Source organism: Mauremys mutica, chromosome 2 (assembly GCF_020497125.1).
Source record: "Mauremys mutica isolate MM-2020 ecotype Southern chromosome 2, ASM2049712v1, whole genome shotgun sequence".
Taxonomy (NCBI): Eukaryota; Metazoa; Chordata; order Testudines; family Geoemydidae; genus Mauremys; species Mauremys mutica.
The window spans coordinates 154,423,759-154,437,660 of NC_059073.1; the positions used below are offsets into that span (position 1 = coordinate 154,423,759).

A 13,902-nucleotide genomic window follows, 5' to 3' on the forward strand; every position below is an offset into this window, starting at 1 on the left:
TTTTTGCAAGTATTTTATTTCTGTTTTAATCAGTTGTTGTTGTTGTTGGACTCCATTGGATGTAAATTAATCTGAAGTATTTACATGAATATATATATATATATATGAACTGGGATTGAACAACAGATAGAGTCACTGATAGCACTGTAAAAGCAGATCCAGAGTAACACGGCTACCCCTCTGATAATTGATAGCACTGTGAACTGTTAGAACTGCTTGGTTTGCTAGAATCTGGAAACTCTTGGAAGGAGGCAGGGCAATTGATAACGATTATTAGTTTTTCAGGCTTCACAGTATTGAATTGACTAAAGGGTTGTTTCTCATTCTAGTTGCAGTACATATGAAAGTTGCTGATCAATACTGCAAATGGCTGATAAATATTTAGTGATTATAAACATTGTTGCATTAGTCACTGATTAAATATGTCTGAAGTTGAAAAAAGTAAAAAAAAAACCCTCAGTGAACTGAAGTAATGAAAATAGTAATTCGAAATAAAAATGTAAAGATTCTTTAAGATCAAATGTGCCATTGAATGATACTTTGTCTTTTGAAGTGGAAAAGCAGAACATCTACTGTTTTAATGATCATGGCAGTGAGGCATTGTCTATGCTGTTATTTTCTGTTTGAAAGTCGCAATAATTAAAACTCTTGTTCACAGTCTTTCAGCAGCTTTTCAATATCAATTCAGGAAAACACTTTGTTTTTCTTCAAATTTCAGGAAATGACAAAGAATAATCTGTATATTCAGTTGGTGATTATGCCAGAAAAGCAACTGAAAGGCAAAGACTTGGACTTCATAACTTATAACTTCTTTTAAGCTAACACTGCCTTCAATGAACCACAAAATGAGCAATTTAAAGAAATGATTGAAGAACTTTGCTCTAGAGATATCTGTTGAGACAAATTTAAACTCACAGACCCACTGCTTGATGCTACAAGTGAAATAGCAGAGGAAAAAATAAATTAAGGGAGGAACTAAAGAATCAAGATTGACATCAATACAAGATGGTTGGTCGAACAGACTTTCCTACATTGGCCCATCAAAAAGAATTATTACTAATTTACATTAAATTTGCATGATTTCCACATTAACATTTACATACAATTACCATGCTTATCGCTAATTTCTACATCTCTGTCTCTCATCCTTTCCCTCTGTCTAACTCTCTTCCCCTTGAGGACACTACAGATGAAGCAAAATCTCCAGTCTATGCCTAGGAAGGGAAAATAAGATGTGACTGGCTTTTCTAAGAAAAACACCCCACCACAATACACCTAGGCCTCATCCCTAGTTTTCTTCTCCACCGTGCACCACGTACTTACCCCCTCACATAATCACTTCTTTTTTCTCATAGCATAATGAATAGATTTGGCTCCCACAAAATCAGTACCTCCCACAAAAATAAATTCTCACCTCTCCCAAAATCAATTTTCTCCACAAAACAGAATTCAAAACATTCATTTAGGGTAATCAATAATTTTGAAATGAAATTCTGCCGGGTGGGCTGATGGGGAACCAAGATCCTGGAAGCCCTGAGAGCCTCAGCAGAGCTGGGAACCTTAGATCTTGAAGCCAGCGCTTTCAGACTCCAGTCTTCCCTTCAGTCCGCCCAGCAGATTTTGGAAGAGTTGGGTGGGTGAGCTGGCAGGAAACCAGGTAAGTGTCTGACGGAAACCTATCTGGTTGGCAGGATTCCATCAGATCCCTTGCTGGGTTCTGTTTGACCTTTGTTGAAATCAAACTTTCTCCTCAAAATATTTCAATGTTGAGAATTCTGCATTCTCTAATGGAAAACTGTTCCACCAGAGAATTTCTAACCAGTTCTACTTATAAAGTCAATCACATAGTAGGGCAAATTCTCAGCTGCAGATGAGTTCTACAATTCAAGCAGGGGGACACAATGACATCCTAAGAGCTACTATATTTTATGCTAGTTGTCCAGGGTCCTAAGAGGCTCTACCAACAGTCAGGGATTCCCCAGGCCATACCTTTTTGGCCCAGCCATTCCTCCTGCCTCAGCAGCTAGGATGAGAGTGCAGGTAGCCCCACGGCAGCCCTAAGCTGGCTAAGGTTTTTTTCTTACAAAGTGATAATCCTCCAGTGTCCAGTTAAACAGAATAAAGCAGATTTAACATACTGGATTTGTTTTGTTTTTAATTCCATAAATCTGTGGGATTTTTTTACTGGGCATTTTTAGGTAGAGGTTTGGGGATAAATTGAGGTGGGGAAAATAACAGCAACAAAGATTTTCACAGTCTTTCTCTCTGCTTCTCCCTCCCTTCCCAAGAGCACAATTTATTTTGTTTTTAATTCAATAAAACCTAGTGTTAGAAAGGAATTATTAGAATGAACCCCAAAAGGATCTCCCTCTCAAACCACTTGTGAGGGGAAGACCATTTGAACATTCTGCTCATGACTATCCTAGTCTGGCATTCACCTTGCTTAGGAGATACATTCTGTATCCCACAGGAACTGCTCACTGATGCACAATAAATATAGTTTGAGACACAGGACCAAATTCAAATCCATCATAAGCAAGTGCAATTCCCCTTGAAGTCAATTAGAGTTGTGCCAGCTTATGCCAGGATAGAATTTCACCATCAGACAGAAAGACTTTTATTCTTACGTGTTTCCATCTGTAAAATAAAATCCTCTTCAATGGTGTATTTTTTATTAAACAAATTAAAAACCATTTCAAAGCATATTATTTATTAAGGAGGGGAAAGTAGCACATCATGTAGATCTGGATGGTATTCAGAGTTGAAGGTCCTTGTATTCCGGAACTATTCAGACTCCAGTTATGGATATTATCCAGACCTGATAAATGATAGCAAAACTTTCATCTGAAATGTGTGGTAAATTTTGAGAAGCTGATTAAATGTCTGGCAGGAAGAACAAGGGTCATATACGTGAGAAATCCCTCCATCCATATATTTATACTTCACTCCTCACTAGAGAAGGACAGAAATTCCATTTTCCCAAAGATTTTGGCTTCATTACAGATCGGAAAGGGAAACAATTATTTCAAAATTCACCACGAAGGAATTTTTAAAAAATGTTTTGTGTACATTATGAGGATTTTTTTAAAATTTATTTTGTACTATACAATATATAACATCCTACAATATGATACAATTAAAAAAATGAAGCAAAAATATTTAATTCCCAAATGTTGAAATAGGACATTTTGACATTGTTGCATCTCCCGCCCAATTTTCTTCTACAACAAGATATCAACCCAATATCATGAAGCCTTCCATTGTAATATAGCTCCAGCAAAATTTCTCCAAGTTCTACTCATCATCATAGTATCTTACTGCATAGTATGAACAAGAACATTTTTCTGTGTATTTTTTCATGATGATCAGTTGAATTTTGTGATGGTGTTGTACTGTAATTTCCAGAAAAGCAGCAAATAGTCCTGTGGCACCTTATAGACTAACAGACGTTTTGGAGCATGAGCTTTCGTGGGTGAATACCCACTTCATCGGATGCATGCATGTAATTTCCAGCTTACTCACATAGTGACTGTTGCGTTGCCTGTGGCTGCCACCTCACTGGGTGCTGTGAGTTCTAACATCCAAATGAAACCAACACTATTCACTGGCAAGGTGCACCTGGTGACATAGGTATAACCTGATCAGATGCAAATTCACTTAATCATTGACAAAAAACTTAGAGCTTGCTGCATTACTTTATTCAATTAGGTGGCATTCTGGCATTAAAAAAATACTGTCTTCTTCTTCCTCCTCCTCCTTTCTGGTCATCTTTTCCCTGAATTGATTATAAAAAGGTTAGATCTTAATTTAGATCTTAAGGTGCTGCTCATATTTTTTCTCAAGTTATGAGCAAAAAACCTAGATGGCCTGGTGATCATCTGTGGCCTTAAATTCAAATGACTGTAGACTCTCTCTCAGTTATATGGCTTAAAGTAGAGTAAATGTGGATTTTCCCATGCAAAAATAGGAGAATATAGCTAGGGTATTTTCTTGAGTTTTAAAGTGCTGCTAAAGACACCATACCAATACTTCTGTGCCACTGAGGCCTTGAGATAACATATTGAAAAATTGTGGCATGCATCTGAAACAAGATCCTGTAAAATCATTGGCCTGAGATGTAAGATAAATGATATAGGTACATTTTTACACATTTGGATAGTAAGATTTTCCTTGAATCAACCACAGTGACCACAGTATGTTTTTTCATGAAAAAATGGAACAAAAATGCATGTATTTCAGTATTGTTAAAGATCATTTATTTCTAATAGTGGAGTGGTGACTCAAAAGTTCTTTATCTTCCACCCCTTTGTATCTCTAAAAGTCCTCTATTATTGTAAGAATGTATAACTGTCAAATAAAAACCTGAAGAACACTGATTTTATCTCAACTAAACAGAAATGCTGGCTTTCCATGGCATACCTGCTCCTTCAGGATGAGGTCTTCAAATTGCAACCAAAGGCTACTTACTCAGGGATGCATTTCAATGGAAGGCACATGCATTTGAGGGAAAAATTTGGTCTAGTCCTCCATACTGAGTGTAGTCACATAGAGCTACTTATATGAGTAAAGGCAGCAGGATTGAACCCTAAGATTATTCCATTAGCAACAACATAGCTTGTCAAAGGAAAGTGTACAGTGTATGACAAAATAAAGTATTTTTGCTAATAAACAACCAAGTTTTTGGAACTATTACTTAATGAAACACACATTCATTTTCTAAGACCTTTGATCTAAATTTTAACTAGCTACTAAAAAAAAAAAAGAAAAAAAAAAGAAATTCAGTACAGGTCTGTCGCATCTTACGCGCATTTAACATGCGCGATTTCAGCTTTACGCAGTCGGCAAAAAAAAAAAAAGAGAAAAATAACAATTTAAATACTGTACTGTTTCTGTAGTGCGGGCGATTCCGCCCGCCATTCAACTCAATGTAATTTTGACTATACGCAGTTTTCGCTTTACGCGCTAACCGCGGAACGGAACCCCCGCGTAAAATGAGACTCGCCTGTAGTCCCAAAAAACTGACCTCCTTGAAATTGAAAATATTCCCAAAGTATGTCTAAACATTAAAACCTAAATATCTGAATTTAGGCTGATCAGATGAGGCTTTTCTATCCTCCTTTCATTATGCAAGGCCATTTCAATTACAGGTATGCCTCTTGGGGTTTACCACCTTTTCAAAATGTAATGTAGAGCAATTAGCTGCTCCCAAAAGTTTTAACAAGGGCAGCTGTAGTATGAGGCTGCTTAGTTTGCTGCAGACTTCAAGATTATAGATGATCTGAGATGTAATTTTATTACTTACAATCTGGCAAATAATTGCCTTGATTGCTTACAATCAGACAAAAAATTTATTGTGGCTACCTTTAAAAAATCAAATCTTCCCCACAGCTCCTAATAAAAGATAATAATCAGAAAATATTGTTTGCCTTCTTATCTGCCTCAGACTCAGACTCCACTGATTATAAAATAACTGATGTATTATATTAACTTTAAAAATAGCATTTCTTTGTTTTGCTTTGCCACTCCTGTATAAGTGGACATTGAGACATGCCTGTGTACTTCAGCTTTTAATACAGACAGCACCCCTAAGACACCTAAAAGTTGAGACTTCAAGTTCAGTGTGGATGAGTCTACAAACAGTTGGACACTTATCAGTCTACAAAACTGAGCAGGAAATCTCATGAGAAAATGTATTTCCCTCCCTGGTTTTCTGTCATTTCTGTGCAGCAATTTATTCAGTCTTATCCAGAAATACCTTAAGAACAGTCTTTGTTTTACACTATTTTGGCACTTGAATTTCCAGTCCCACCAAGAAAATGAAAGCGAAAGGTGAAAAATATTCAGTCAAACATTTCAAAACCCTAGTAAAGTTTTGGTTTGAATTCAATTTGAAAAATCAGTAGGGATTTGGGTTGTAGGACTCTTATCTTTCAAACCTGGCTCTCCTAATCATGGTGTCTGTCTTGATATATTTCATCTCATGTTGCTCTGGGGTAAGCCAAACTAAAACCAGTTATGGCTGCTGCTCTTCATCTTCTGCTCTCTTACAATTTGGTACTGAGTCCTAAAAGGGGATTTAAACAGAGCGCTGGTGTTGAGTGTCTGTCACTCTGATTTAACAATTGTTTTCCCTAAGCATTGTTAGAGTGGAAAAAGTGTCAAGTGCTTTTGCATTTCATTAGTAGGGACAACACACAGAGGATGCTCTATATTGGAGACATTTGTCTAATCAGTGTCTTGTCTCTCAGAAAACAGGTGTTTATGGAAAACTGTAATTCTGGAAGTCCCCAGTTTGCAGTCTTGATGATAAGGAAAATCTTTGTAGCAAGGTCCTGACCCATATTAAAATATTGTAAAGTGTGGAAGCTTTTAGCTTGCTCCACAGTATGGGTCCTAAAATATTTCATTTGAGAGAAATCAAGCTAATGGGACAGTAGTTTCATGGGTTGAATTTGGCTGCAGCCAAGTAGAAAATTAAAATAAGCTAAGGTTAAAGATTGTGCTGAGGTCAGGTAATATTTGGGTCAAGTTGAAATTTCAACACATTTACTATTTAATTTTTATTTCAGGTCATTCAGACTATCAGTGCCACTGACAAAGATAACTCTGCAAATGGGCCAAGATTCCATTATTCTCTTGATGAAGGCCTTTCTTTGAATCCCAACTTTACCCTAAGGGACAATGAAGGTAAATCAAAGACATTAATCTATAAGAAGTGGGATTCTGTTTTGTCTGGGATGTCTCATTGAACAAAACGATTGTGCTCTGTTTCTACACAATTCTTCTCAGGAGGTAAAAACTATAATCTATCAATGTTCAACTGGCTAATTCCAAGGACACCATATTTGTACACATGGCATTGTGAACTATGAATAACCAGGACTATGTTTCAAAAATAGTCTTTTAGAAAATGCTATTCCATTTTTATATTCTGTTCTATTTTATACCCAGCATGTATGCTTTATAGTGTTTTAATCCACTCGCTTTTTGGGGTTTTTTTTAAATATGAGTTTGAGAAATGTGTTTTCAGTCTCAGTGCAGTTCCTAGTTGATTATTATAAAGCCACCACCACTACACCAGTATGAATTGTCAATATGGTTGGCATTCTTACAAGACAAACCAAAGACTGAAGGAAAATGAACTCCCTCTCAGTCCTAGAGGTTTGTATACTAAAGGAGGGCCTCCAGCGCTGCCTTGGGAATGATATGACTCTGCACTATTCCGCTACAGAGCTGTGACTAAATGGTGCACTCTAGCCCTTTGCCAACTTGGAGCTTTCATTCTGTTCAGATCATGATGGAGCATTGTATTCAGGAATGGGAGATCTACCCCTGAAATGAATGCAGAGTGTACTTGTGTGCCTTTATATTTTGAATGTTGAAGGAAGATTCAAATAAATTCACTGAGTGTTTGAATGTTTTCACGTTTGGGATCACAGCTGCACTCATTTCAATGCACAGAGCTTTAGATGTTTGCAGACTCTTGAATGGATATATTTAGATCTCTGGATCTTCATATATTATTAAACCTTTGGAGTATTTGAACAAATTGTATGCGCTAAACCATACATTTGTCTGGCCACCAGCAAAATATCAATGTTCTAACGATTAAGGGCTATAATGTGACTTGGACTACAGATTCACACATACGGGTGTGAGGGAGAGTAAGAATTTTCCTTACTTCCATGTGCAAACTATCCAGAATTTGAGTGCAGTTGAACTGGAGTAAGCAGTTGCTGCTGGCCTACTATACTCCTTGGAGCATATGAGTGTGAAATATGGACACCTGGAGTGGAGCATTGGCTCCACCACCACCAACTACAGATGATATATGGAGTGTCATAATTTGCTTTTGGTATAGGACAACAGCAAATGATTACCACTCTACAGCAGGGGGAAGTAGAAGGGGAAATTGTGCCTCCAAAGGCTGTCCATGAAGCACACTGCCTCCTTGGTTTGTGCAATTTATATAGCACCCCTTCTTCAGAGCTGTGCTGTTAGGCACAATTTAGCCCTGAAATATCAGTGGAAAACTTATCCAGTGTATGTGCAATATGCAGTTTTCAAACACTTGAAACGTTGGTATTTCTAAACCATTTTTTTTCAGACTTGGCTGAAAACACACCCCATGCACATGACAACTATGAACTTTTCAAACAAAATAATTTCTAAGCTGTGCATGCACAAAAGAAAGATCAGAACAATTTAATAAATTGGTTTTGTTTTAGGACTGGATACATTTATAATGGCTGAATATTTGGGGATTGTTTAGCTAACAAAAAAGAAAAAAAACATTGCTGAGCTGAGAACAAGCTTGAGGAAAATCAATTCAATAATGTTTTTCAACACTGTAGAATGAAAATGTCTCAATGAGAACTGTGCCGTGTCACTGCAGAGCTACAATATTTTTGGACCTTTTGGATTTTAACATATGCCCAAGTATTTCTTCTCTTTGCTTTGTTTCTTTTAGAAGAAGGCTGAAACTGCAAAATTCAGCTCTGGATTTAAGGCCCGATACACTACTGCATTAATTCAATTTTCCACCATTTGACATCAGTGGGACTACACCAATTTAAAACTGAAGCTATGCAGTGGTGCTTCAGCCCGCCCTGGATTTTAATTTCTCCTTTCAAAACTCTGGGGTGTTTGGAGCCAGGATTTTGGCACAGAGATAAGGAGGAGCTCTTGAAATTTAAATGTGGAGTTGGGTTTAGATTCCTAAATCTAGAAGGGAGCTGGGTGCTGATACTCCTGCTTATGTTGAGTAATATCATACTTCTCAAGTAGATTCATTGAAATTGGTTGAGTGTCCTCATGAAAGAAGTACTAGTCAGTGTGAACAAGGATATCAGAATCAGGCCCAGAGGGATCAGAGAATACCACCACCAGCAAAATTATACAGTATGCACCCACAAATACAACAAAGAAACAACAAAATATTGCTACACTGAAGAAAATTTCATAAATTTTAGTTAATCATTTAATCCTGCAATTCTAGAAAGCAAGAACAATGAAAAATGCCTTTTCAATTATTTGGGAGTTAGGCCTGCATAGGGCTATTTGAAAGTTTTCTGCTGCAAATGTTTTTTGATGGAAAACTAGGTTTTCAAGAAAATTATTTTTTTTCCTTTTTTTTTCTTTTTGCAAAATATACTTCTTTGTGAGGAAAAGTTTGACTTTTTGTCCAAAAAATTGAATTACCCCCCGCACTCTCCCCCTCCGCCCAAAAAAGATTTTGTTTTTCAGTAGAAAACTGAAAATATTCAATTTGGAAGACCTATGTGGTGCCTCATGGGACTTGTAGTTTGATTCCCTCATGCCCACATTCTACTCTGTGCCTTCGGGGTCCCCAGCCAGAGTGCATGATTCAAAATGCACCACAAGCAGGGACTCCTGTTCTTTCATACGTGGGTTCAACAAGAGAGGAGACAAAGGTACATCATGGTAGATATAATCCAGCCTGGGAGCCTGGCTGATGGAGAAGGGGAGCACATGAGTTACAACTCCCATGAAGCTGTGCAGTGGCATTTCTGAGTCAAAAAAGTTGGGTTTCATCTGAAAGTTTTCAGGTGAAAGTTTTTGGTTTATAAACTTTTGCCAAAAAGTCAAAATTTTCTGTGGGTAAAAAAGAATTCTGAGCTGCTTTAGTCTTCTTTAGTCTTCCCACTTTGTTCTGCATAATGTTGCTAGCACTGGGCATTATGGAATCGATTTGAAAAAATATTCTCCTTAGGGTTTTGTTTCTTTGTTTGTTTGTTTTTAATTTATTAGTAATTTCTTAACTTGGCAGTTATTACTTAGTCTAGCATAGTTACTATCATTTTTTTGCAATACAGATGCCTGTTCACCCAGTTTAAAATCTGCTCATTCAGTCTGCCAGTGTGAATCTGCTCTTTATTATGAATTCTGTGCCCACCCAAATTGTCACTTTTCCCACTAATGTGTTCTTGATTAGCATGCTTAATTCCTTTTATGTTTTTTTTAAACCTTATCCTTTCCTCATGAATTCTAGCATAAAGAGAACCTTTCATATGGATCTTTCCCATCCCATATGGAAGGTGGTCAGTCGGATGCCCTGATTTCTCTGTGCCTCAATTCCGTCATGGATTTCGGGATCTGTACCTGGGAAGGGAAAGGAAAGGAAAGGGGTCAGTGACAAGAAGGACATGCCCTGCTCCCCAAAGACAGCAATAGAAAAGACAGCAGCATCAATGCATTCTACATAAACTGTTCCTGGAGTCTTTTCCTGCTGGGGAAGGCTCCTTACGGGAGTTTTCACAGTTAGAGACACCCAGGGAAGTCTTTGTTGCAGGACCACACTGTCAGGGAGCCAAAAGGAGGGGGGAAGAACCTCTTCAGAATGCAGAGCTGGTTGACAAAATTAAAATTTTCAAAACATCAACATTTTTTTTCTTTGCAAAAAGCTCACACCATTTCTCAACCAGTTTGCAGAATGCTTGACTTTGGGCGGGGGGGCGGGGGGAGAGATTTCAATGAAAATGTTTGTGAATGTTTTTCAGCCAGCTCTGTCTACTTCAAGCTGTGGTGAAAGCCCAAGACTTCTGTACAGCTATATAAGTTGGTATGGACATAGCCGCACACATGCATACAGAGTCTGTCTGTCTGTATGTGTGTGTGTGTGTATGTGTGTATATATACAGAGAGAGAGAGAGAGAGAGAGAGGATTAGATTGATAGATCACTTCCTCTCTATTTTGGTTCATGCTGTAACCTGCAAGCAGAAGTTATACTGCCCTTGAGACACTTGGGAGAGACTGTAACCTCTAGAGGGAACGTCACTCAGGTTTCAGGGAACTTTTAAGATTTTCAAGCTCTTTGAAAAACAACTTTTTTTCTCACAAGATTTACAAATCCTACTGGCTGCCCCAATGACTCTGGTAAATTCCCTGCAATGTAATTATTTGTATCACAGAATGTACGTGTTCAGCCACCTGTGCCAATATAATTTGTAAATTCCCCAAGCTTTAACCCACTGAGACTGGTGACTTCTGCAAGTCTGAAATTGGGCTTAACATCCAAAAATTTTCAACTCCAACTAGGTAAAGATAGTCTCATGCACTAATTATAATTGAGGATCGATACTGAAAACAAGTTTGAAGATTTTCCAGTGAGCCATTTTTGAGTTATGTGTGGGGGAAAAGTTACATGCCTTTTCTATAGCTACAGCTTGTTTGCTATTGTTTTTTCAACAAGATATTTTAACAGCAACCGCAGGAGAGGAGCTGCCTCCATATAAATACTGCTTAGGTGGCCCCCATTACCGTAGTACCTGAGCACCTCACAATTTGTAATGTATTTGCCCTTACCAGACCCCTGTGAGATAGGGAAATACCATTTATTCCCATTTTAGAAATGAGGAACTGAGGCACAGAGACACCAAGTTATTTATATGTTGCTCCACTCTCTGTTGCAACGCATCAGTGATTTAGAGGCCAGTCCCATTGACTTTTAATGAATCTTAATGCAAGTCTACACTATAATAAAAGATTTCAGGCACAGCTGCAGCTGGCCTGGGTCATCTGACTCAGGCTCGTGGGGCTTGGGCTCTGGGAGTGTAGACATTCAGGCTTGGGCTGGAGCATGGGCTCTGAAACCCTGCAAAGGGAGTGAGTCTCAAAGCCCAGCCTCCAGACTGAGTCTGAAGGTCTATACTGCTATTTTTAGCCCTGAAATCCGAGCCCCTTGAGATTGACCTGGGATCTGAAGCTCAGTGTCTTGAGGGGGCTGGGGAGGGGGGGTTGTGCAGTGTAGACATACCTATAGGGTCCTAACTTCTGAAGTAACTTTTTAAGATAAGACTTAGGCTTCTAAGTCAGTTAGGCATTGTAACACTAAATGAACAAATGCCTAAGTATCTTTAAAATTCTGGGCCTAAAGGAACTGGGTTCTCGAGTTCCATGCTAAAACTCTATCCACTGGGCCATCCTTTTCCAATAATAAATTAATGTTGTTCTGTTGATTACTAAGCTTATATCTGTATCATTATTCCAGGGACTGTGCTCACTTGTCGTCCAATGTTGAGTAGGCTGCAAAGTCATGTAATGCTGGGATCAAGGCTGGGATCAGTACATAGCAGGCAAAGGAAAGAAAAGGTTCCAGAGGCACCTCCTCATGCTAGTGTTGCTGATATCAAACAGCTCTGTTTTCTCTGATAGAGAAATCCACCTGAACTTTCAAAATTAATTCTGTAAGAGCACACATTGATGTTACTAGAAGATGTAACACACAAACACACCCACATTTTTACTGCTCTGGTAGCACTAATACTTAGTGAATTGGCACAAGAGAATTTTTAGTAGAATAGCACAGGAAGAAATCACTGCTTTACGGTAGAGCTGGATGGAAAACCCAAAAGCTAGCACAACTTATAGAACTATTACAAATACTCGCTGCATATTTCATGGAATCTGGACCTTTAAAGAACATATTTTTGCTGAATTAGCAGGAAGGAAGAAAATGTAAAGCTATCTGGGAAAGGAGAACAGCATTAGCACTAATGGTGATAACTGTAAGATTGAGCCCCAGAGCACGAGGGGCATTGTAGCAGGGTGCTGGTGCTAAAGCACCTAATTAGCCCCTGCTCAGCCAGCCTCAATCAGGGGAAATAGATTGGGGCTGGGGAAAAGGCTGGTGCCTGGTCTCAGGAACTGGCTGCACCTGTGGGCCTGCTCAGAGAAGAGCTATAAAGGCTGTCTGGCAGCCAGTGCAAAAGGGGGGATCAGCCAGGGAAGGGGTAGTCTCCAGAGGGAAGGGAGAAACCCTGTAAAGAGGAGACCAAAGCCTTGTACACTTTGTATATGGTGTTGCTGGTGGTGGGTACTAGTTGTAAATAAAGGAAACCACGGGTGCTGCAAAAGAGAAGCCTGAAGGTGCTTTATTGAAGGAACCCAGAACAGCAGGGAGGCAGGCCAGGAAGGGACCCAGTTACACGTGTGGGCTTGTCCGGGATCCTTTATCCGTGCCATAGACATAGCGTGGTGGCCTGAGCATGGAAGGCACCCTGCAATGGCTCACAGAGCAGCAGACCGAACTAGGGAAGACACTACAGTCTTTCAAGGAGTCCCACCAGGTGGAGCGGCAGGCCCTCCTCGCCTGGCAAACTGAGCAACAGAAAGCCCTCCAGGATTTCATCAAGGAGCAGTCGGCGGTACAGCAGCAGCTCCTGCAGCGTTTGGTGAGTCCTGCTGTGGTGGGGGATGGTGCCCGGACTCCAGGCCTTAGCCTGTGTAAGATGGCCCTCGCCGATGACCCCGATGCCTTTTTGGGCACCTTTGAGCAGGTGGCTCTAGGAGCCGGATGGGATCGGACCACCTGGGCCCTACGGCTCGGCCCTTATCTCACCGGGGAGGCACAGGCCACGTACATGGCCCTGACAGAGACCCAAGCCAGGGATTATGAGGCGGTAAAGGCGGCAATCTTAGATCGCCTCGGGTTGTCGGCCGAGAAGTACCGGCAGAAGCTTCGGGCAGCCCGATGGACAGGGCGTGTATGACCCCGGGCCTTTGCCCAAAAACTAATGGACTGGGCAACCCGGTGGTTGAGGCCCGATGCCCACACCGTGGGGCAGATAATGGACCAAGTCGTCCTGGAACAGTTCCTGCAGGGCCTTCCTGACAGCGTGCGGGTGTGGATGCGGCGACATCAGCCAGTCACGCTGGAAGCGGCCGTGCAAAGGACCGAAGAGTACGCAGAGGCTGACTTCCTGGTGGGGGAGCACCGAGTCCTGCGAGGCCCAGAGGGGAGCAGGAAACCCCGGGAGCATAGCGGGGGGAAGCCGCCGGACTGGCGACGGGAGGAGCCCAAGGGGACCCCTAGCTGCCCGGGGCAGTTCGTGTGCTGGCGATGTGGTCAGCCGGGACACAAAAGTCGGGACTGCCCGGTG

At 40.3% G+C, this 13,902-nt stretch overlaps 1 protein-coding gene across 20 annotated transcripts in view; it reads left to right on the top strand.

The window, feature by feature from the left end:
- Positions 1-13,902, top strand: part of CDH18 (cadherin 18) — a 644,661-nt gene that overhangs the window by 613,445 nt on the left and 17,314 nt on the right. For all 20 annotated transcript variants that reach the window (XM_045007543.1, XM_045007546.1, XM_045007537.1 and 17 more), the window contains one exon: positions 6,570-6,687. In XM_045007543.1, the coding sequence (XP_044863478.1) occupies positions 6,570-6,687 (118 nt within the window). The remainder of the gene's footprint in view (positions 1-6,569; positions 6,688-13,902) is intronic.